Here is a 22106-nt window from a genome sequence, read left to right as displayed (position 1 = left end):
ATGGGCACCAGGCATTTACAAGGCACACACAGATTTATGCAAAAATACTCATACAGATAAAAAATAATGAATAAAATGTAAAAAGGGACCCCATTGGAATTCTATTCTTTTCATACACACACACACACACACACACACACACACACACACACACACACACACACACACTTTCTCAGATCCTTACCACAAGGTCATAAATATATACCCATTTTCACAGATGCACACTGTCAAGTACTGTACAGTTTACCATCCGAGCTCTTGCTCCCACCTGTCCTAGCCTTGCATCACCAGTCAGAGCTGTACTCTTCCAGCTCGTTTCCCATCACCCCCATTGATACTGAACACATGGGTCCAGAGACCCATGCTGTGCTGGTCTCTGGCGGCAGTGTCACAGTAACCAGACTGCAGCATAAGAAAAACTGCTAACAGAGCCAACAGCTTCCAACCAGCAGATCAGCTGGGTCCCACCTTTTCCCAGAGGAGATCCTTCCTGCTCACAGATGCTCTGGAGCAAGGCTCGTGGGACACCTCTCTAAAAGGTGAGTTTATGTTACTGGGTTCTGTTAGTCTCAGAGGGCAGGAAGTAGAGGAAGAATCAGCCCCACAGTCTAAAGACAAATGCAAAGACAAGAAAATACTGCCACAGAAATGATCAAAGCAGACAACTGTGGAATAATGTTTCTTGCCTGGAATAACAGGTGCATTAGCTGGGCTCCCCTTGGCTAGACTGCCAGCTAACTGAGGTGAAGACCAACCCACTCAAGTTTACACCCCAGCTAGCAAGGCTCCTGGTTAAAAGGCACACTTTAAAAATAACCACGGATGGATGTTTATAGAACGAATGCTATTTAATGTGTCCCTTCCGGAAGTCAAGTGTTCAGAAGAGGACTCTTGTACTCCCTGTAATCCAGTGTGTCTGTTGGGCACGCAGCAGCCAGAACATTCAACAGGTGTAGTCCACAGGCAGGCTCCCTGTTTTCCAAGCAGGGTGGAGGTGTGGCTCTGTGGTAACTTGCCTGAAAAGCACGACCCTGGGTTCAGTTTTCCAGCAACTCAAAATACAAAATAAAACCTCAAACCCAACCAACAAAACAACAGTTGGCCATTTTAGGTCATTTAACATAAATTCAAGCCAAATCATAGTGAAGATATTTGTAAAAAGCACGCAGCTTGATGTGCGCCTAAGAGTACGCTTCCTTCGAAATCAGTCTAGAAAACACATCCAGGATTCCTTGAAGGACCGAATTTTGGTTTCTGAAGAAAGCAAAGCTGTTTCCCCGGGTGGTAGCAGCACCTCTACAGCTAGCCCTGGCAAGGATCATGCAGTCTGTAACTCTGGGCGCGCCCCTCGCATTTATAGCGGATTCCAGAGAAAGCCTTCCAAACTGGCTCCAAGCCAGGGGGCCGGAGCCAGCCCCGCCCCACCCGACCGCCACATGCAGAGATGAGCGCCCCGCCCACACCCTGACGACACCAGGCTCCGGGCCGCGCCGGGTTGGGCTCCGGGGATTGGCCAGAGTTCGTGACGTCACGAGCCGGGGCGGCCCCGGGCTGGCGGGGCCCGGAGGTGCTCGGGTTCCTTTCAAGGCGGGCGGTGCGGTGGGGTGGGGTGGGGGCGGGGCGGAGGCGGAGCGGGCGGTGTAAACAGACCCGGGAGCCGGGAGCCCCGGAGGAGGCGCGGGCGGCGCCGCCATGGACTTCCAGCAGCTGGCAGATGTCGCGGAGAAGTGGTGTTCCAGCACGCCCTTTGAGCTCATCGCCGCCGAGGAGTCGGAGCTCAGGATGGACTTCTACGCCGACCCGGGCGTCTCCTTCTACGTGCTGTGTCCGGACAACGGCTGCGGCGACAGCTTTGTGAGTATATGCGACGGACGCGCTCCGCTTCGCCCGAACTCCTCCAGGGCGTCCGGGTGGGGAGGATAGCGGTGGCAGGGAGCCAGGGGGCCGGGGAGCGGAGGTGTGGCGACCTCTTGGACCATCCCGCACCCGGCGCGTGGCTAAGAGCATCCCAGGGGAGCCTCTGTGTAGCACCCACCGGGCGGGGCTCACAGTCCCTGCGGCAGGATCCGAGGTCCGGGAGCCGTGTCAGTCCCCCTCGGGTCTCAGACACAACTCTGCAGCCGCCGCTCCCAGCAGGGACCCCTCCCCAGCCTGCGAGTCCCTCTAACGGACACAAAGCCTCTGTCCACACCCGCAATGCTAGATCTTTTGGACCCTCTTTGCGGAGTTACGCCCTGGAGCTTAAAAATGCAGGCGCATGCACGCACGCTCGCTCGCGGGGGCACGCCTATCCCAGGTCTCCTGCTTCCCTAGCTCCTCAATGCGCTGCCAGCAAGTGTGTGTAGCCCATGCGGGTTCTGGCCTGCCATGAGGCTACTGTCTCCCTGCCGAGGCCATTCGGCTTTTCCAGAGGTAGAACCCCCACACCCCGGTCCAGAGGGACCAGAACCAGAAACTACAGTGGCCAAACCTTTGGCTTGCATCCCTCCCACTAGGTATTCTGGCGCTGGCAGTTTAGAAAGGAGATGCGAAGAGCACGAGGTTGTGATAGGAGGTGTGGAGGCAGGGCGGGATGGCGCGCCATGGAGTGTTTGTAAGCTCTGTAAATAATAGTCCCCAAATGTAAAATGGTGGCAGCTGGGGAATGAGGGTTATCGCGTGGTCGCGTGGTCGACGGCCTGAGGCTGGAGGCGCTGCTGCTGCAGAGGGAGATGGGATGGTGCATGGTACATCGACCAACTTGGCTCATAAGGTGGAATGACAAAACTGGACATACCCCCCAGGACCCTGGGTCGGCACACCTCATCTATCCGTGGAAGTTCAGCCTAGGATCCGTGAGACCCGGACAGGACAGGTGCAGGCTGGTGCACATCTGCCCAATAAAGTATGCTCCTGGCTTTGGGTGGCAGCTAGATTTAGGTTCTGTTCACTTGTCTTCCCTTGAGTTGCCTATCCACAAAATTAGTTCTCTAATAACAGTTCTCTGGCAATCCTTGAAGTAGACCTGGCAGTCTGATACATAGCAAGAGTCCTGCAGATTTAAAGTTCAGAGAGACCTGCTGTTCCCCACTGTCTTTGTAAAAAACCCTTATCGGAAACTAAGGATGTAGCTCCGTAGAGCGCTTGGGTAGTGTGTGTAAAATCGTGGGTTGGATTCCCCAACACTGCAAAAGTGTGTCTGTCATGTATGTGTGGTGGTGGGGGGAGGGGTGTCACAAGTCTGCAATCCCTACCCTTAAAGGTGGAAGCACATGGATCAGAAGTTCAAGGTCTTCCCGGGAGGCCTCGTGAGTTCCAAGTCAGCCTAGGATTCTGAGACCCCACTTCAAAAATCATACCTCACACAGGGCGGCTTTCACAGTGGAGACAGGCTATTGAGTCATGTAAGCTCAGACTTGCCCTTACTTAGAACCTGAGCAAAGCAATGGCTGGCCATTCAGTGCAGGAGATAAGGAGGATGGAAGGGAATTCCTTGGACACACTAGAACTAGAACTTCCTCCAAGTGTCTGGAGGCAGTGATGGACAGGCTGCCAGCCACGGGCGTTTTGTTTTGTTTTTTAGTTAAACTGCCCTCGAATCTGCATCACACCAGGTGTGTTAAATGCTCGCCTTGGGAATCTTGTCGTTTTTCTAGGAATATCTGTGAAGCGTTTGAGGAAATCCCGAGTGAAGTAGCATCTCTGCTATTTGGAGAGTTTGTTAACAGTAAGGCTACTATCTTTCAGTTTACAAAGTTGAAGATCACTTAAATAGTTGCAAACACCGGTGAAGGCTTGTTCTTTCCTTGGTCAGAGCTGTCCAACTCGCCGATGATGACACTATGCCTATAAGGACAGCTGGTTAGCTCTGAAGGTATGTAGCAATGGTTAGCCCTGATTCCGTTCAGACACCCAAGTGCACAGTTCTGTCTGTGTTCTTGGGAACATCACTCTCTGCTAGGTTTAAACAACTGTGTCCTCCTGTTTCCTGACTTCAAGTGGCAGCCTCTTGTCACTGAATGCCTGGCAGGACTGCTTGGAAGCATGTCTAGCTTATAGTGCTCCTATTTGGAAGTCCCTGCTAGTGTCATCGCTGTAAATGTCATTGCCATCCACTCGATAGCTTCCAGCCTCCAAACCTCCTAACTCCCCACCCTTCTTCCCCACTCTGAGTCCAGCATTGTGAGGAAGGCATATGCAGAGCCCTTTTCCTCCATGCCTGTGAGGGCACTTGGGGGTGAACCCTCACATGTCTCTTCTTGTACCCAAGCATCCCGACCAGCATCTCTAAAGTAGCTAAAATATGATCCGGAGCTGGGCATGATGGGAATCCCAGCATTCGGAAGGCAGAAGCAGGGGATCTCAAGCCTTTGTGTGACCTGTCTCCTACCACTTCCTACGACACAGGCACTTCCTGCTCAGGGCCTTACCACTTGCTATTCTTTTGCTATTCTGTTGCTATTGCCTAGAACACTCTTGCTGGCCATCCAGACCACAGGGTCTTGTCTTTTGTGCTGGAGACCTAGATTCAGGCCCTCATGCTTGTAGAGCAAGCACTTTATCCACTCTGCCATCTGCTCAGCCTTGAAAGTTGTTTCCTTTCTGGGCCACACAAAAATTCTATGAGGTAGATGTTGTACCCATTTTACAGGTGAGGAAACTGGGGCTTAATGTGTAAGAGACTCTGAAAATTGGCCCACGGTAGTTCCAGAGGCTCAAGAACAAAGATGACTTTGAAGGCCACTCCAACAGGGCAGCTCCTAGGTTCTTTGTTGTCACCTCACCTCACAGGCTACCTGCCGATGTAACCCCTTTCCAAACTGCCCACCATGTTGGGAATTACAGCTTTGCAAGTGAAAGGAAGGGCTGTGCCACCCAGGCCGAGGGGCCAGGAACTGACAACTAGCCGGCAGTTCTCTCTTCTACCAATTCAGAAAGATCATCCCCAAGAAGGGGATTGTGGGCAGCCATTCAGGTATGGGGGAACAGAACTGTAGTGTATGTGAGTGTGTGAGTGTGAGTGTGTGTGTGTGTGTGTGTGTGTGTGTGTGTGTGTGTGTCATGTGCCCCTGTATGCTCACAAACGTGCCAGTTTGTGTCCAGTTGGAGCTCTGGCTGCCCTCCTCCGTTGTCCACTAATTGAAGAGTGCCTACAGATCACCTGTATAGAAATTACTGATTGCGGGGACGGCCGGTTTCCCTTACAGTTCCACCGCTCTGACAACCTGTCAGAAACATGTTCGGATGCACATTTTTGTGCAGTTTCATCCCCTCTGATCCAAACAGTAGCAATAGTCATATCATTAAAGGAACAGCATTCACGGCGGGACTCGTGGTCAGCCCTTACATGCGTGTTTACATGGTTCCCATCCGTGAGCAAGTCTGTGGTGCATTTACATGGAGCTGCGCTGCGGTCTTGCAATGGTGAGAAGGAGGAGAGGCCATCTCCTCACCCGCTACTTTTGGTGGCTCCATCCAGAGTGGGATAACCCTACTGTGACCCATCGCTGCTGCGAGCACTGTATGAGGAGCCAAGCGCACAGTGGGAACACTTCATAGAAAAAGCTATTCCAGGGGGGAGCTAATCACGAAGAGGGTACGATGGGGCGCTATGCGCCCAGATGATTGGGAACAAGCAGTTACTTATCTGCTAATTGATAGGCGGCCTGTGACTTTCAGACCTCCTCTAAATATAACCATTGTCTGTGACTTACACATGGCTGTGCCAAGGCTCCCTTAAGCAGCAGGTATCGAGGCCGTTGAGGGCACGCAAGCAAGCACAACCTCTATGGGATGTTTTCTGCCTTCTGCCGCCTGTGTAGCCACAAGCCAGGTACTTAAGCTTTTGAGCACCAGTTTCCTCCCTGACAGAATGCTCAATACAATGAGCTGGCTGCCTTAGTTATGGCTGACTGTGCTCTCCCCACTGGGCGTGCAAGTACATTGGGTGCCACAAGGTGGCTTGTGGTTTCTGTATTGTCTGCTATGTGAACAGATAGCAATTTTAGATTAAGAGACACTAAATAAAAATAGAGCAAGAGTAGTAGACACTCCACCCTTCAGCCGGGATGGTCCCTGGGGATATTGGTTTTAGGAACTTTTTTAGATGCCCAAATCTGAGGCTGCTCAGGGCTAGTATGTGAAATGATGTACACACGCCCTGCACCTAACCCTGGATGCCTTACCTGGGTTACATTACTTAGAGTGTTTAGGACAATAGAAATGTGAAGTAAGTGGGCTTTGCTGTTCAGGGATAATCTGTGTTCTGAGCCCCTCTTGGTCTCACTACTTCATAGCTGCAAGTCTCGAAGCATGCTCCCCTCCCCCCAGGACAAGAAGGACTCAGTGCGATTGAGTTAGCTTAGTGATCTAATGTCACATTTTGGTGACCAGATCTCGTCATCTCTCTATAGAAAGTAGAACACACTCCCTATAGGTGACTTTCTTGTGTCGTCTTAGCTGGGTGAACTCAGGCCTGATGTAACAGAAAGAGGTGCGGGTGGCTGGAAGTCACAGTGCTCCCATCGGGCACTTGCTGTAGGAGTGGCAGGTCACTCAGGGTGGGGGCATCGAAGGCCAAGTCACTGCAGCTCATGGCTGTGGTCAGTAGTGGAACTGCTTGAGTTCTCCATGAAAATTTGAAATGTAGCCCACTTCCGTTCAGAAACTCTGGGCGGGTCTGGAAGTCTGCATCAAGCATCCAGGCGACTGTCAACCATTAATCCCAGATCTGCTGCTCTTTCTGCTCCTCGGCAGCCCCCGCTATCACAGGAGGCCTGCAACTCACGGGGGCTCCAAGCACCCTCCCTACCCAGCATTCTTCAGTCTGACCTTCCAGCTAGGCTGTTTCTGTGGCTGCAGCCGCTTGCTCCAGTGCCTCCTGTAGTTTTTCCCTGGCTAATGCGGGTGTCTGGCTATATGTGCTTGAAGTATTTTCTCAGCTGTGGTTACAGTGGCTGTACCTTATGACCCAGGACTCTGGGACTCCAGCCACCCAATTTGTCTTTGTATGGAGTTAACGACAGACCCTGATGGGAGGCTCTGCCTCTCTCCTGGCTGCTTGCTCTCTTCTCCAGTCGGGTTTTGTGTTTCTTTCCTTTTATCATTTTTTTCTTTTGTCATCACACACACACACACACACACACACACACACACACACACACACACACCCGCATGCACGCATGCACACACATGCATGCACACATGCACAGGCACACACGCACACACACACTTCAGGCTTACGTCTCAGGTCATCCTGTCTTGTATTCTAACACTGCTAGATAGCTTTAGTTTTGAAAAAAGTAGTTTAAATAAAATTAAATACTTTGTGTTTGTAAAGACGGTAGGAAAAGACAATTAGCAGTCTGTAAATGGTGTCTTAGCAAGTTGTGTCCTCTTGCGTCTGTCTGACCCAAGCCCCATGTCTCTTCATGGTACCTTGCAGACAGTGATTTTAGTTTCGTTATTTTTCCTCATTTTTTCTGATTTATTTATGATTTTGTGTGTATGAGCCTTTTGCCTGCATGTCTGTATGTGCACTGCGTGTGGACCCAGTGCCCACAGAGGTGCTGGCTACCCTGGAACCGGAGTCACAGACAGCCGTGCGCTATCATGGAGGTGCCGGGGAACACACCAGCTCCCCTCCAAGAGCAGCAAGTGTTCTTAACTTCTTAGCCACTTTCACAGATCCTTAACTTTTTTTTTTCTCTTAAGTCCACAAAACCCACAAGGCTGGGACTCTGGGTAAAGCTAGACTAATAGCTGAAGGCTCTTTAGGCAAGACCCTGTCCTGGGATCCAAGTCTAAATTCTCCTACATAGAGCAATAAATAGCTCCAGAAGTGGAGACAGGAGATTGTGTGTGTGTGTGTGTGTGTGTGTGTGTGTGTGTGTGTGTGTGTGTGTGTGTGTGTGAGAGAGAGAGAGAGAGAGGGAGGGGGGATGAAGAATGTCTTCCTGAGGCTAAAGAAGCTTAGAAATGTCTGATGCTCTCTACCGCCAGGCGTTGGGCATGCAGACGTTCTTATAATGCCTAAACGAGACACTTCTGCTTACTTTGTAATTTAAAGCCCAAATGCACTTTTAAAAAGAAAAGAAGTCTATAAGGTTTTGTTTATGAATTCATTTTAGATTTGCCTGCTTATGAATTGATTTCAACCCAAGTGGCCTAGGAGAGCAATCACAGCAAAGTCACCCTGGGTATCGGGTTTACTCATCCTGTGACTCCTGCCTGTGGCAAGTGGGAAGCCCAGCTTGGTACCCTCTCTCACTGCAGATGCAGAAGGGAGAAAGCACCCTGTGCCCACTACATACAGACCAAGCCCAGGCTGCCAGACAGCACTGTGCACGCACTGATACGCCTCTAACTTTTGACTTTGCACTGACACAGTGCCTAGGGCAGGCAGACGTAACACTAAGTGCTGCTAGGTATTTACCCCATGTCTACCTTGGATTCAAATTTGAAAGGATCTGGAACGCTACAGATGTGGTGTGGAAGCGAGCACGGTGCAAAGCTTATTAGCTAAGTGCATGGATGGTTTGGCTGCGTCTCTGACGACTGAGAATAGGCAAGACAATGAGCTGAGTGCTCTGTAGTTAGCCTTCTGTACCGTGTAAGAAGTAGGTGTATATGTGACATTCAGCAGCTCCGTGGTGTTAGGGTCTGTGATAGGGAAGGGTCTGAGGAGCTCTCCAGTGACTCGGTGAGGGAGTTGAGGGAACACAGGAGGAGACTGCTGGAATTAGAGCAGCTGGGTGGGTCGGAAGGCCACCATCAAGACAGTGACACGGAAAATCGGAGTATGGAGACATATGCACCTGCTTGTCCCCACTTAGACCCCAGCTGTGTGGAGAATCTACACAGCCCTTGTTAGACATCCAGCAGTGAGAAGGATGAGATGTGGTCATTGGGTGGCAAGCTGAACTTTGTAGGGTGATGACCGCTCACGCACATGAAGAGAAGCAGGCGAAGGATGCTACGGAGACATCTTGGACCATCTTCTAAGTAGGTCTTGTCTCCTGCTGCCTGGCCTCTGTGTCTCCTTCCTTTGCCCAGGCCTCAGCACTGCCTTTTCAGTTGAGAGCCTTGAGACAGACCTGTGGTCCCTGTGGGGTGTCCTGTGTTCCTGGCCCGTTGGTTCTGCAGAACTACTGCCTCCTCACCCGGACTCCCACAGTCTGTTTCTCTAGCTTCTTCTAGAGCTTTGACCATTATGGGGAAACCTTGCTTTAATTTGAAAGGTGTTGTGACGTGGACCTCCTCGCATAGATAAGTGCTCCCCAGCCTCAGTAACAGCAGCAAACCTGGGTGCAGATTGTTGAGCATATGTGCTAGGTTGAACATGATGCCAGGGTAGGATGTCCTCCTAATGTGCCTAATGTGGACCCTGAGAGGAGACCAGGGTGCCTACCTGACTCACAGCCGACTTTGTGTATCCTCCTAAATTCATTTTATCCTGAGGAAATTTACCAACATCCCCACTCAAGGGCTGATCTGCCCAAGAGGGAACACCTTGTTCCAAGTTCATGATTACAAACTAGTTAATTAATTCTTCAGCTGGAGCTGGAGGCAAAGTTAAGGAATTTGAAGGCTCTGATCCCCCCCCCCACCCCCCCCCCACCCCCCACCCCAGCTTTTAAAGTCACCCTCGGGCAGGTGTTACCTGTTGGCCCCACTGGTGAGACCAGAGAGCTTCTGGGAATTCTGGGAATTCTATGGATTTGACATGGATCCCTTGCAATGCAAACAAATGAAGAAAAGGGGGGTGGATTTCACTCCGCAATGGAGGCTGACTTCGAGGGAGGGGCTCTTAAAGCTGTGGGATGATGACTGTGTTCTTTGTTTCCTCCTTGCCGCATGGGCCGCAGCACGTGTGGAGCGAGAGCGAGGACTGCCTGCCCTTCTTGCAGCTGGCGCAGGACTACATCTCTTCCTGCGGCAAGAAAACGCTCCAGGAAGTCTTGGAAAAAGTCTTCAAGTCCTTCAGACCTGTAGGTGCTGCCCGGCTTCAGAAGCCACCCTGTACCCCTCTGCAACTGCACCCTGATAGCAGGGATGGGTGGGAAAGTGGGCAGACCCAGGATTGTTCTCCTGTCTGCTTGTCTGTAGTGTAGAGATAGCAGCCACCGTGGGGAGGCTGAAAGCCAATGCATCGTTACAGATGCACCATGGGTGTTTGGTGCAGGGCCAAAGGCTGTTAATAGAAGTTCTGATGGTGGAGGCACAGAGCCTTTACGGGACAGCGGGGTACTCCAGTTCCCACCCAGTGAACAGGGTATTCCACTTCCCACCCTGTAAACGGGGTACTCCAGTTCCCACCCAGTGAACAGGGTACTCCAGTACCCACCCTGTAAATGGGGTACTCCACTTCCCACCCTGTAAATGGGGTACTCCTGTTCTCAGCCTGTAAACGGGGGTACTCCAGTTCCCACCCAGTAAATGGGGTGCTCCAGTCCACCCTGTAAACAGGGTACTCCAGTTCTCACCCTGTAAACAGGGTACTCCAGTTCTCACCCTGTAAACAGGGTGCTCCAGTTCTCACCCTGTAAACAGGGTACTCCAGTTCCCACCCAGTAAATGGGGTACTCCAGTTCTCACCCTGTAAACAGGGTACTCCAGTTCTCACCCAGTAAACGAGGTACTCCAGTTCCCACCCAGTAAATGGGGTACTCCAGTTCTCACCCTGTAAACAGGGTACTCCAGTTCTCACCCAGTAAATGAGGTACTCCAGTTCCCACCCAGTAAATGGGGTACTCCTGTTCTCACCCAGTAAACCCCAAATCCACCCGGAAGCCATGGTTTTTGTTCGTGTTGCTTTGCTTTTGCTTTTTATCGTAGAGGTGTTTGCACCGGGGTGGGAGGAGGGGTATGGCTGGAGATTTAGATAAAAGGATGCCCACGCTTGTGCCTATGGGGAAGGGTGCCTTTGGGTCACGAGTCCCTTCTTGTCTCATTTGTCAAACACACTTGCGTAAAGCCTGCCTCCCCTCTCAGGATCTCAGACTGTATCTCCGTGGCAAGTGGGTGGTCTGCCTTCATGCTAGCTGACGAATACTCGCTCCTAGTTTGATGGCTTTGTACTTCCCTCCCTTCCATCGTCAACCCCAGCATCACAACATGCCCCGCCCTCGCTTGCTTCTTTGCCCACTGTGGTCGTAGTGCACGTGTTTGGTGGTGTGCTGTGGAATTTCTGTGTATTTCTCAACTGTTTCCAGTCCTCTCTACTAAACGTTTCAAGCTTGCTTTGTAGTCCTCTGAACAGGGAGGTTGGTTGCGTAACAGCCTGTCTGACATTCAAACACTTCAAGGTTAGTAAGTCTGCTTGGCACCCTTCATGTCTCCTGGCTCAAACTTCTGGTGTCCCTCGTTTGTGTGTGGCATTGTCTAAGTGCAGGTTAGCATGTTTGTGAGTTCGTGGACAGGAATAAATGGAGACCCAGGAGGATAGTACCTTTCAGAGAGGACTTTTGTTGGACCTGCTAGGACTTGAGAGCCTTTTAAGCCTCAGGTGGCCTTCGCTGCTTGATTTATAGTTCCTAGGCACTCTGGGTGATTAGAAAAAAACAAACGAAAAAGCCAGGCTTCAGACCTTGTCTCTATGAGCTCATTGTCCCAGGAAGGTGGAGCTTTGGCGGCCTCCTGGGGAAGTGGGGACCCCGCCTGCTGTAGTTGTTCCTTTAGGGACCCTGGGCTTTGGCCTGTATGTATAGTATACTTTCTTACTTTCCCAGCCAGGTTAGGCTGACCTCTCTGGCCTCCAAGTTATCACTGTACTCAAGAGGTCAGTTCCATGTCTAATGCTTAGAAAGACTTCAGCTGTTCTCAGTGGAAGGGTTGGTCCTAATCATTCAGTCCACCATTAGAAGATGGGGAACTTCAGTAGTTTTGGTCTGGGAGTCTTCGATGAGAGAGATTTCAGAGTCAGCAGTGACCGTGGGAAGAGCCAGGGGAAGGGGTGTCAGGCACAAAGACAGCTCTGAAAGCCAAGGGTTAGGAGATTGCCTGTGTTCCTGGCATATGAAATATCCAAGGAGCTACAGGGTTTGGAGTTGGGGACCTGGGCACTGTGAGAGAGGAGTTCAGGAAGACATAGGGTCTCATAGCTGTGGAAGGACTTGGGTTTGCCAGCTATGGAGAGCATGAAGAAATAGAACAGGGTGGAAGGGGGTCGGGGGAAGGTGATGTCCTTTCTTGAGAGGTGCCCTCTTGCAGACTACAGAGCTCAGATTGTCTGTCAGCAGGAAGAGGAGGACCAGAGCAGAAAGCAGTGCCGTCTTCCAGGCAGATGTGAGGCCAGCTTAAAAATAGCAAAAGTGGAACAAGAGACCGGGATGCTGGAGATGTCTAGAAAGCAGGCCGAGCTTGCCTGGCTGTTGAGTTGAAGTGGAGTCTAAGCAAATGAGGAAAGATGAACCTGAGTTTCTTGGTATTGCCATGAAGGAGCTTCACAGTTGTAAACCGAGGCTGGGAGGGCTCGTGGGAGGAAAATCTAGGGCCTGGTGCTGTGAGAGCCCAGTCTGGCAGGACCAAGAAGTCATGGGGAAACCCCTCCTCTCCCTGCTGCTCTCACCTTCTTTGAAATAAGGCACAGGCAGGGTTTGGCGGCTGCTGTCTTAGTTGAGAGGAGACCTTATTATCCAGTCAGGAAGTGTCTGAGCCAGGAAACCAGTGCCGTATTCCCCTGGGTGTTCCTTGGGGTGTCAGTGGTTCCATAGTGGCATCACCGAGACAAATGTATTCATCTGTGACTTAAGACAGCTGCATTCTGGGTGTCAGGTGGGACTTTAATATGCCAGTGTGCCCTCTTCCAGTCATGACTGTTTTCACAAGGTCATCAGCCAGTCACCTGCCTTGTGCAATCTCTCCACAGAGATAAGGACATATTTCTCTGTAGCCTTCCACTGCCCCCAAGGGGCTTCGTCAACCCTGTTTACTTGACCTTGTTAAAGCTGGGCCCTCGGCAGCCGCAGCCTGAAGAGCAGTATCACCTCAAGGCCGTGCCACCTGGATGGAGCTGTGTCTGTGGGCTGCGTTCCCTTCATCTTGCCTGCCCTTCCTCCACCAAAATAATCAATATCAGAGAGCCTCATACCATATACTCTGAGATCTGACTGGATCTCTGAAGAAAATGTCACTCTTCCCCCCACCCCCCTGAGCCATCCTCCCCCCTTCTGTTTTTCTTCTGCTTCATCAGATTTCCCACAAAAATGTTCTAATTGTCTATTGCCAGCGCCCTGTTCTGGAGGGTAAAGGACAGCACAGCACATTTGGCTTTTGCCTGCTGGGAGCTGATTAGGAGGAGCACAGAGCAGGGTGAAGCCAGGGTAAAGGCAGAGCCTGTGTTGGCTCAGGCATCCTGCACGATGCTGTGTGTCAGAAATGCTAGAAGTTAGGGAGGAAGTCACTAAGGATCTGAGTACCAGGCAATGGCTTCCTGCAGATATTCCTAGAGACACACTGAGCAGGAGGAGAGCTGACCCAGGCAGGGTCCATCTCAGCTTCCTGTCTGAGTCCTTAGAAATACCCCAGGTAGGACAGAGTGCCCTGACCCTTGCTACGTGGCTTCTTGCAGTTTTCCTACGTTTCCATGTTTAAAATGAGACCGGCTCTTATTTCACTGTCCTGCAGATCCATGGGGAATATCTAAATCAGACCACCAACACACAACTTTCCAGGTCCAGCTGCCCCAGTGTCAGGACGTGGTCACTGGATGCAACTGTCCATCTTTTCATCTAGACCGAGCCCATTTCTCTCCACTAGAGCAGCCTTCTGCCTCACGAGGGAGAATCTCAGCCTGATTCTTACCTCCTCACCAGAGCATGTCAGATCTTATTGGCTCATGAGTGCAAATGACATTGGCACTCGCTGTTGCGACCCACTGCTCTGGCAATGACCTCAGAGGTGATTAGAAAAACACCCACAGGTGACTGTTGCTGGCCATCGAATGATCGACCTAGCTAATGCACCAGTGATAGCAATTCTTGTCTCTCTAATGGCGACCATGGTGGTCACATGTGCCTCTTTTTCATCTCTTATTTGATGATGAATGACAGACTTGATTGCTGATAAGCAAGCAGATCGAGAGAGAGAAGAGACGGTCTCCTGGTGCCAGATTCCCCCTCAAGTTATGTGAGCATAAGGGATGGCTGCTCTCTCAGGGAGGAGCCTCCCTGCCCTCTCTCCTTCATGGAGGTTGGGCACTGTCCCTGTGCTTGTGGCAGTGTTAAATGATGTTTTGGCTAACATGACTGTGATGGCCCAGGTTGGTTACAGTTCATGTGGCTTCCGTGGCTTCTTCTTCTGGGTGGCCCAGTCTTATCTCAGAGGATGCTGTGACACTGTAGGAAGGGTTCCTAACAGAAAAACACTCTTGATTTTGAACACCGGTGAGAGGGAAAACCGTGTTTTAAGGCTGCATCCAGTGGCTGGGGAGGCAGGGAGGATACCACACAAGAAAATCTTCATGGCCCAGAACAGTGCAATCCTTGCTTCCGTTCCTGCCATCTGGTCAGTAGCCTTGAAGAAGGGAAAGACTCCACCACTGCCAAGCTGCCCAAGTGGGACAGAAAGCCCAAGAGAAAGATATTTTTTCTTGCCCATGTGGATTTGCATGAATGACATTAAAAATTGGACATTTAACCTTTCCATATCTTTTGTTTTCTGCTCATGTTGTGAACACTCAAACCTTGTCATTTTTAGCCAGGTGGTGGTGATGCCTTTAATCCCAGCAATCAGGAGGCAGAGCAAGGCAGATCACTGAGAGAGGTCAACCTTGTGTACAGAACAAATTCAGGACCGCCAGGACTAAACCGAGAAAGAAATCATGTCTCAAGAAAAGCAAAAGAAAAAACAAAACAAAGCAAACAAACAAAGAAACAAAACCTTGTCTTTTTAGGAAGGACAGTGCCAATGCCCCCACCACAGCGTGTCTGCTGCTCCTGCCAACTCAACCCCTACCTCCATCTTGCCTCTCCCTCCTAATGTAGAGAGGACTCATGAGGATTGAAACTCATCGTGAGTTTTAGGACGGGCGGTTTTAAATCCCCCAATACTTTAACTGGTCTTTGTGCCCAGGGTGGGGCTTCTGGGCCCCCTCAGAGCAGAAACGCAGAGACGGGTCCCTCCTCAGGCTCAGCATGCCAGGATCTGCATTGTAGGTAGTGTTCTTGGTGAGTCAGAGACATGGTCAAGCGTGAGAGATGGTGCTTCTCCCTTGGAAGAAGCATGCGGGGAAACCTGAAGCTGAAAGGACATATTGTATTCCCCAACCTTCTAGCAGATCCAAGATGTTCCAGACTCTAGAGGCCACGTACACCTCCACTCCCAGCATAAAGACATCATCAGCCCAAGGTGGCTGATGTGCGCTCCTTCAGGGTGCCACATGCCAGTCACAGCCTCGGTTAACTTGCACTTCTGTTCACAGGACCTAAAATTAGTCCCATAGGTGACCAGGGTCTAGAGAACGTTAGTTCTCAAGTGTGGCAGCTCTTCCTTTCCAATGGAGGCCTACATAGCCAGGGAAGGGTCTACTTTGAGGCTGACATTGCAGAACTAGAACTTTGTGTATGAAGTCATGTGGAAGAGTAAGGTAGGAAGCTCGGCAGGGGAAGAGGTGTGGTTAACTAATTCATTTGTCTGCTGGATCTACTTCCGCAAGGCATGCTGAGTCCATGACAGGGGACTGAGAGCTACATAGGGCATGGGTTGGGGTTGAGTAACCCAAGTATCCCATGAGGAAGAATGTTTACAAACCTGCCTTGGCCGTACCATTCTTACCCACGAATGTCATGGCTAACTAAACTACAGTTTCTCACTGGGTCTCAGAATCCTTCAGAACCCAGCTTTCCAAGTGGCCAGTTGGACGGATGCCTGGCAGTTAGTGGCATTCCACTCTACAGAGTGGCCTTGTGTCTCCTCTTCTGCTGCTCAGATGATGCGGAAGCTCCTGGTGCTGCTCCATCATTCCTGCTTTGTCAGACGCTGCAGCGTTCCTCTCGCGTGACCGTGAGAGCTGTTGTCAGCATCTCTTCAAATGAAAACGGACCGGCAGCACAGCAGCTGTCCGCTTTCACTGTGACCTTCTCTCTCAGGAGGCAAATTTTATCTTGGATTTCTTTAGCATGTGGGAAAGAGACAGCACGTTGTGAGACAAGGGGACTTCTCTTTCCTTCCACAGACAGGTGAGATCGGTGTGCCAAGGATGGACAAGCTCTCGCTGCCCTTTCCCAAGTGAGCAGCAACTTTCTGGGCTGTTGGCTGCCGTGAGCTCTCCAGAGACAGCATGCATCTGCAGTTGTCTGTGGCCATCCTGACTCGAGACCAGACATGCCTCACAGATGGTTTTGCCCTGCCTGCTTTCCGGGGGTCTGAGAGTGAGCGTCCCAGAACTTAAGAGTATAGGCATTGTCTTAGTGGGGACATCTGGCTTACTGTTCCCTCATTTGAGCCACAGGGAGAGTGGAGGAGGAGGAGCAGGGTGATAGAGAAGCCACATGAGGAATGAACGGGCCTACCTTTAATGTCTTAATGCAGTTAACGTTAGGTCACTGGGACCACTTAGTTAAGTGGCCTGAAGGTGACAAATCTGGGGTGAAATGCCTCTTGGTCACTCTTGACTCCATCATCCCATACAGATGCCCAGGAGCACCGAGGGCTGTGGCATTCTGCCAGCACGCAGTGTTGGTTTTTATTGATTGTGAGCGATTAGTGCTAATCAGTATTAATGGGAGACCAATGGCATTAAAAAATGTTGTCATGGGCTTACCACTTAAGGGTGCTCATTCTTCTAGAGGGCCTGAGCTTGACTCCCCGCATCACACTGGCAGCTCACTGCCTGGCCTGTATTCACCACTGCCTGCCCCACGAGATCCTACACCTCTCGCTGCCAAGGGCACCAGTACTCAAATGTGCACACCAAAAACATAGACATGCATGCGTTTGCAAAACTGAAAAGTGTTTATCTTGAATTTGTTATGTCTCCCTGATCATAATCATAGGACATCATAGAATGCTTGTGGAACAGATATGAAAAGGAGAAATGATTTAGAGCGACTGCAGGGCACCCAGGTTTGATCCCCGGAACTCACATGATGGCCCACCAACATCCTTTACTCAAGTGTCAGGAGATCTGTGGCCCTCTTCTGACCTCGGTGGGCACTATGCATGCACATAGTACACATACATACTGGCAAAACATTCATGTACATATACACACACATACTCATACATATACACACACATACACAAATACATACACACACATACACATATATGCACACATACACATACATATACACACACATACACATATACGCACACATGCACATACACATACATATACACACATACACATGCATATACACACATACACATACATGTACATAAGATACATACACACATATATAAATAAATGTAAAATAATTTAAAGATGAAATGGAAAAAAGTTGTTCACAGTCCCAGTTTTATAGAAATACTTTACATCACACACACACACACACACACACACACACACACACACACACACACTACATTTTTACAAAAAATAAAAATGGCCAATGAGGCGGCTTGGTGGGTTATAGCACCTGCTGCCAAGCCTGATGACCTGAGTTCAGTCTCTGGGCATCACATGATGGAATGAGAAAAACCAACTCTTGCACATTATCCTGTGACCATATACATGCTGTGACATGCATGCAAACACACAGACTAAATGTAAAATTTTAAAAGAAAGCTCAACATTTGAATATACTTAATCACAGTCTTTTTTTCTCTGTGCATTCCATATGAATTTTAAGAAAATCTGTATCATCATTAAGTTTTTACACTTTATATTCATCTTATTAAATGATTTAAAAATTCAATTTTAAGTATATGTAAGGTGTTATCTTACTAACATGCCCTAAAATGTAACCCTTTGCTACTGTACATCCTACTTGATTTGCATTTTTGTCCACGTGCCACTTATAATGAATAACCAAGTGTTTGTGGGGAGGAGATAAAAGCAGAGGGTTGATTTGGGGACATCAGCAGTGCTTGTGGTGGGATTCACCAACACCCTGGTGTGGCAAGCAGGTGTACCACACGTGAGGTCTGTGGGGCTGTACCTCCCCCAGGTAGCCATTGAAAGCACCGACCCATTTAGACTCAGTGTGACCTCTGTTACACTCGTGAAGGCCGTGGCGGGGGAGTTGAGTCTGCTAAGCGGGTGAATTTGGACGCGTGATGCCTTTGGACTTCTGCCTGGAATGCTTACAGCTGCTGCTTTTCTTGTCTGATTTCTTCTCTGTAGTTGCTGGGGCTTCCAGACGCAGATGACGACGCGTTTGAAGAGTACAGTGCAGATGTGGAGGAGGAGGAGCCAGAGTCGGACCACCCCCAAATGGGGGTCAGCCAGCAGTAAACGTCTAGGTCACCTTGCAGAAGGGGAGTAAGCCCTGTGCACCCCATGGGGTCCTGTGCTCCTGGGGTAGCCCTTTTGCATTAGCTCTTCAAGAACAGGACGTCTGGCTCCTGGCATCCAAATGAAAATGAAATACCTTTGAAATGACCACACAATATCTGTGATGAGATTTGCTCAGAAGTGACCAGAATTTCGGCCCCACTTTGGCGGGGGTCTCTATGGAGATGTCTTGGTAGCTTTTGAAGTTAGAGTCCATGTTGTGGCTGCCTGTTCCCTCTTGAGTTTATGTTAGAGGATTAATGTTTCCTAACTGGAATGTAGAGAACTCTGAATGTATTAAGGATGTGTTTTGAGTCCTCACAGGTGACCTTGCTGAGGAAAAGCATGACGGAGGAGAAACGCAGCCTGAACGTTTTATGTACCTTTTAAGTGTCCGTCAGTGAAAGGTTTTGCTTAAAAAGCATGAGTTTTAATATCTAGTCATGATCTGCACACGTGCAAACGCAGAAGGTGAGAGCGGCTGAGGCTCCTTGGAGAGTTCACCATGGTTGCATAGGTTACCTGGGCATGTAGCAGCCAGCCACTGGCCGGTGTAAATGTTTCGTGGTTGTTTGATCGTTTTTAAAACCTGCTGATTCCAAAGCCACTTTTAAATTCTTATAGTGGAAAGTGTAGATGGGGCAAAAGATATAAATGACTGATGTCTCTAAGCTATTTATAAACCTGCATATGAAACATTTACCTTTTCTCTTTATGATGAGATGGCAACTTATTACATCATGGGAACAGCCAGGATCTGAGCAAGTGCCCCTTAAGCTTTGAAGCCATAGATAACTCTAACAGGAAAATAAACTAGGATAAAAATATTAATATAATGGAATCCTTTGCTTTCCTAATCTATTATTTTTTAGAGAATGTCAAGAAAGGCTCCCAGTGAGTTAATTTATTTAAAATTATAATTAAATCCTCTAGGGAACCTACTTGCAGTGAAATTTTAAAGGGGCATGAAAGCAAGAATCTTAATTACGGGAATGCTTGGTTAAAAGAGGATGATTTTAATGATGGGGACACAGAGACAACTCCCAGAAGTAACTGCTGTCATTATTTAGCCAATAAATACTTAGCAGGACATTCTCTGATGCCATTGTGAGACCCTTCTGTGTCTCAGGTTCTCATAACTTAGGGTGCAACAAGTGTCCCTTTGACAATGTTTGATTCCTCTGTGCTTCTGGTTTGGGAGTGTTTCACACACACACACACACACACACACACACACACACACACACACACACACACACACCGGTAGTATTTTAAATTAATAAAAAAAGAAGATGAGGGTGAAGACCATGACCGCCTATGCTAACAAAAGCTTGCATGGATGGCCAGCGTGTCTGGGCATTCTCTGTTTAACCCAGGAGCAGTTCGAAGGGTGCCACACTCCTTGGTGCATTGTAGAATTCAGCTGCTGGGTGATGTCACACACTGGTTTCCATCTGCGCTTTTGTACCTGTGTGTTTTATTTTCTGGGAGAAGCTTATTAATGATTAATTCCAAGCCAAGTGACTTCTCTTGAAGTAACCCATTAGCAACATCAGACTAAGTGCTCCTTCCAGGGGGTGAGGTCCAGCCTTGGCAGTCCTACCCATGGTCCCACCTTGTGAGCTTACAGCAGGGAGACTGAGCTCTCTGTCTTGTAGATACTGTCCAGGGCAGGTAACTTTCTTTTAAATATGGTAGGTCACACAAATAAATGGCTTTTGCAGCTAAATGAGGACACCTGAGCTCTATTCCAAGGTAACCTGGAATTTTATACACAGAGGCTCCAAATCTAAATTTACATCTGCTTGAGCATTAATATAAGATGCATATTTTATCAAAAACGTATTTAAGCGTTGACCAGATATACTCGGTGTTACCACATTAATGTTCTCTATTTGTACACACACTGAGCTAAGACCCCTCCTAGTGGTACAGAGGGCTGCTGAATCTCGTCTTCTGCCCAGGGGTCAGAAAGAGAACATCCCTGGGTGTGGTTGATTCCCAGGGCAAATCCCAGAGGCATCAAGAAGTCCATTGTCCTTGCAAACCCCCTCCTCTCTGCTGTTGTGTGTGTCCCTTCAGTGCGGGCTTGTGTGCACACCCGAGCCTACCTGTTCCACAGTGAGACAAGTTTGACCCCTCCCAAGCCTACAGAGCCAGGCCTTTAGTGGCAGCCGTCGCATGGGAGAAGGGTCTTTGGAAGTTAGGAGAGACACTTACCCTCGGCTGCAGAACACTGGCAGGTCACATGACTTCTCTATGAACAGGGCTATTTGCTCTTGTAGCTTTAAGAGCTCTCCTAAGGTAGCTGCCGCAGGAAGCATATGCTCAGAAGAGCAGCAGCCCAGGGCACTGAGGGAATGGGAAGGAAATATTTTGTTAATTTTGCCAAAGATGGTGTCCTTAAGATGCTGGCCATGCAGCTACTTTAGAATATGGTGGCCAGCAGATGTCCAGATGCCTGGAGCCTGGGGTGAGTGCTATCCCAGTCAACTGACGAGATTCTGTCACTTTGAGACGTGGGTAAGCAGAGGCCGCAGAAGATGGTATGTCTTCCCCTGAATGCCAGGGACAGGCAGAGCTGCTCCTTGCCCCGTACACTGAAGGCTTTGGAGGTGGTAGGCAGGCCACCCAAGAGAGAAGATTGATGTGAAGCTGGAGGAGCATGGCGGTGAACACTTTGCTTGTTCTATCACTCAGGAAGAGAAAGTGACAGTGAAGGCTTGGTAGGTGGCAGACAGAGACAGTGCGCATAAACATATAGGGAAAGACTGATTGCTTGCTGGTCCCCGTGACCAGCTGAAATCTGAATGACGTCACTGACAGCACTGCAAAGGTGGATCCTGTCATTGAGTGACCCGTGGGGACATTTTCCTCATATCTGCCTGGTTATTTTCCTCTGCCTGGTGATGGCGCTGAACCAAGCAGGCTTCAGACATTGAAGAACAGAGCCAGGGAGGGTAGTGAGGCCTGGTGCAGTGCCTAACATCCCTAGGGTTCAGCCAGACTGAAGGGTCCACTTGGGGCACCTGGGCTCGCTGCAGCATACACTACATTCTATGTTTCCATGACCAGAGCACAAAACGTCTGCTCCGTGAGAAGATTGTCCTTGCACGCTGGTGTCAGAACTAGGTTTGCAGTGCTCGTAAGTCAAACTGGGGGGGTGACACCACTGCTCAGTGCAGACAGAAATCATTCTCTAGCACAATGCATGCCTCTGAATATTGTTTTGGTTTCTCCAAGCACAAAGAGTATGTCCAGGGTGTTGTGATCCCAGAGTGGAATTTTTAGTTATTGCATGCTAAAACTCACCAGTTGGGAAACAGTTTAATCAAATCTGGTTTTCTACAGTGAGAGGAGTGTAGGGATGGACAAGACTTAATGTGTGTTGGGAGGGGGTGAACGGGGGCAGTGAGGAGTTAGGTCTCCATCCATCTGAGTTGTAAACAAGGCATGTAGTCCACACTTACCTCCTGGACCACTTGTGTTCTTGACTGTCTCTAGAGAACTGGGGGCTTAGAGGATGCCGGTAATGGCTTTGTGATTTTCAGATGCCCCCTGCCAAGCCGAAAGCACAGCAAATGTCCTACACACTTGGTAGAATGCCTTCCCTTAAAAATAAAATCCCTGCCAGGCAGGGAAGCTTGCCTTCAAGAGTGCTGGCTTAAGAGGGGCTGTGACGGCAGAAGGG

At 49.6% G+C, this 22106-nt stretch overlaps 1 protein-coding gene across 1 annotated transcript; it reads left to right on the top strand.

Annotated features, from left to right (window-relative positions):
- The first annotated feature begins 1620 nt into the window (after positions 1 to 1620).
- Positions 1621 to 19510, top strand: Mturn (maturin, neural progenitor differentiation regulator homolog). Its single transcript, XM_032906456.1, has 3 exons — positions 1621 to 1854; positions 9846 to 9968; positions 18266 to 19510. Exons 1-3 carry the CDS (start codon positions 1693 to 1695, stop codon positions 18374 to 18376), a joined length of 396 nt encoding a protein of 131 aa, XP_032762347.1. The 5' UTR covers positions 1621 to 1692; the 3' UTR covers positions 18377 to 19510.
- Positions 19511 to 22106: the final 2596 nt, after the last annotated feature.

Source organism: Rattus rattus, chromosome 6 (genome assembly GCF_011064425.1).
Source record: "Rattus rattus isolate New Zealand chromosome 6, Rrattus_CSIRO_v1, whole genome shotgun sequence".
NCBI classification, from domain to species: Eukaryota; Metazoa; Chordata; class Mammalia; order Rodentia; family Muridae; genus Rattus; species Rattus rattus.
The sequence above is the reverse complement of the archived record's forward strand: the minus strand, read 5'-3'. Positions and strand labels throughout refer to the sequence as shown.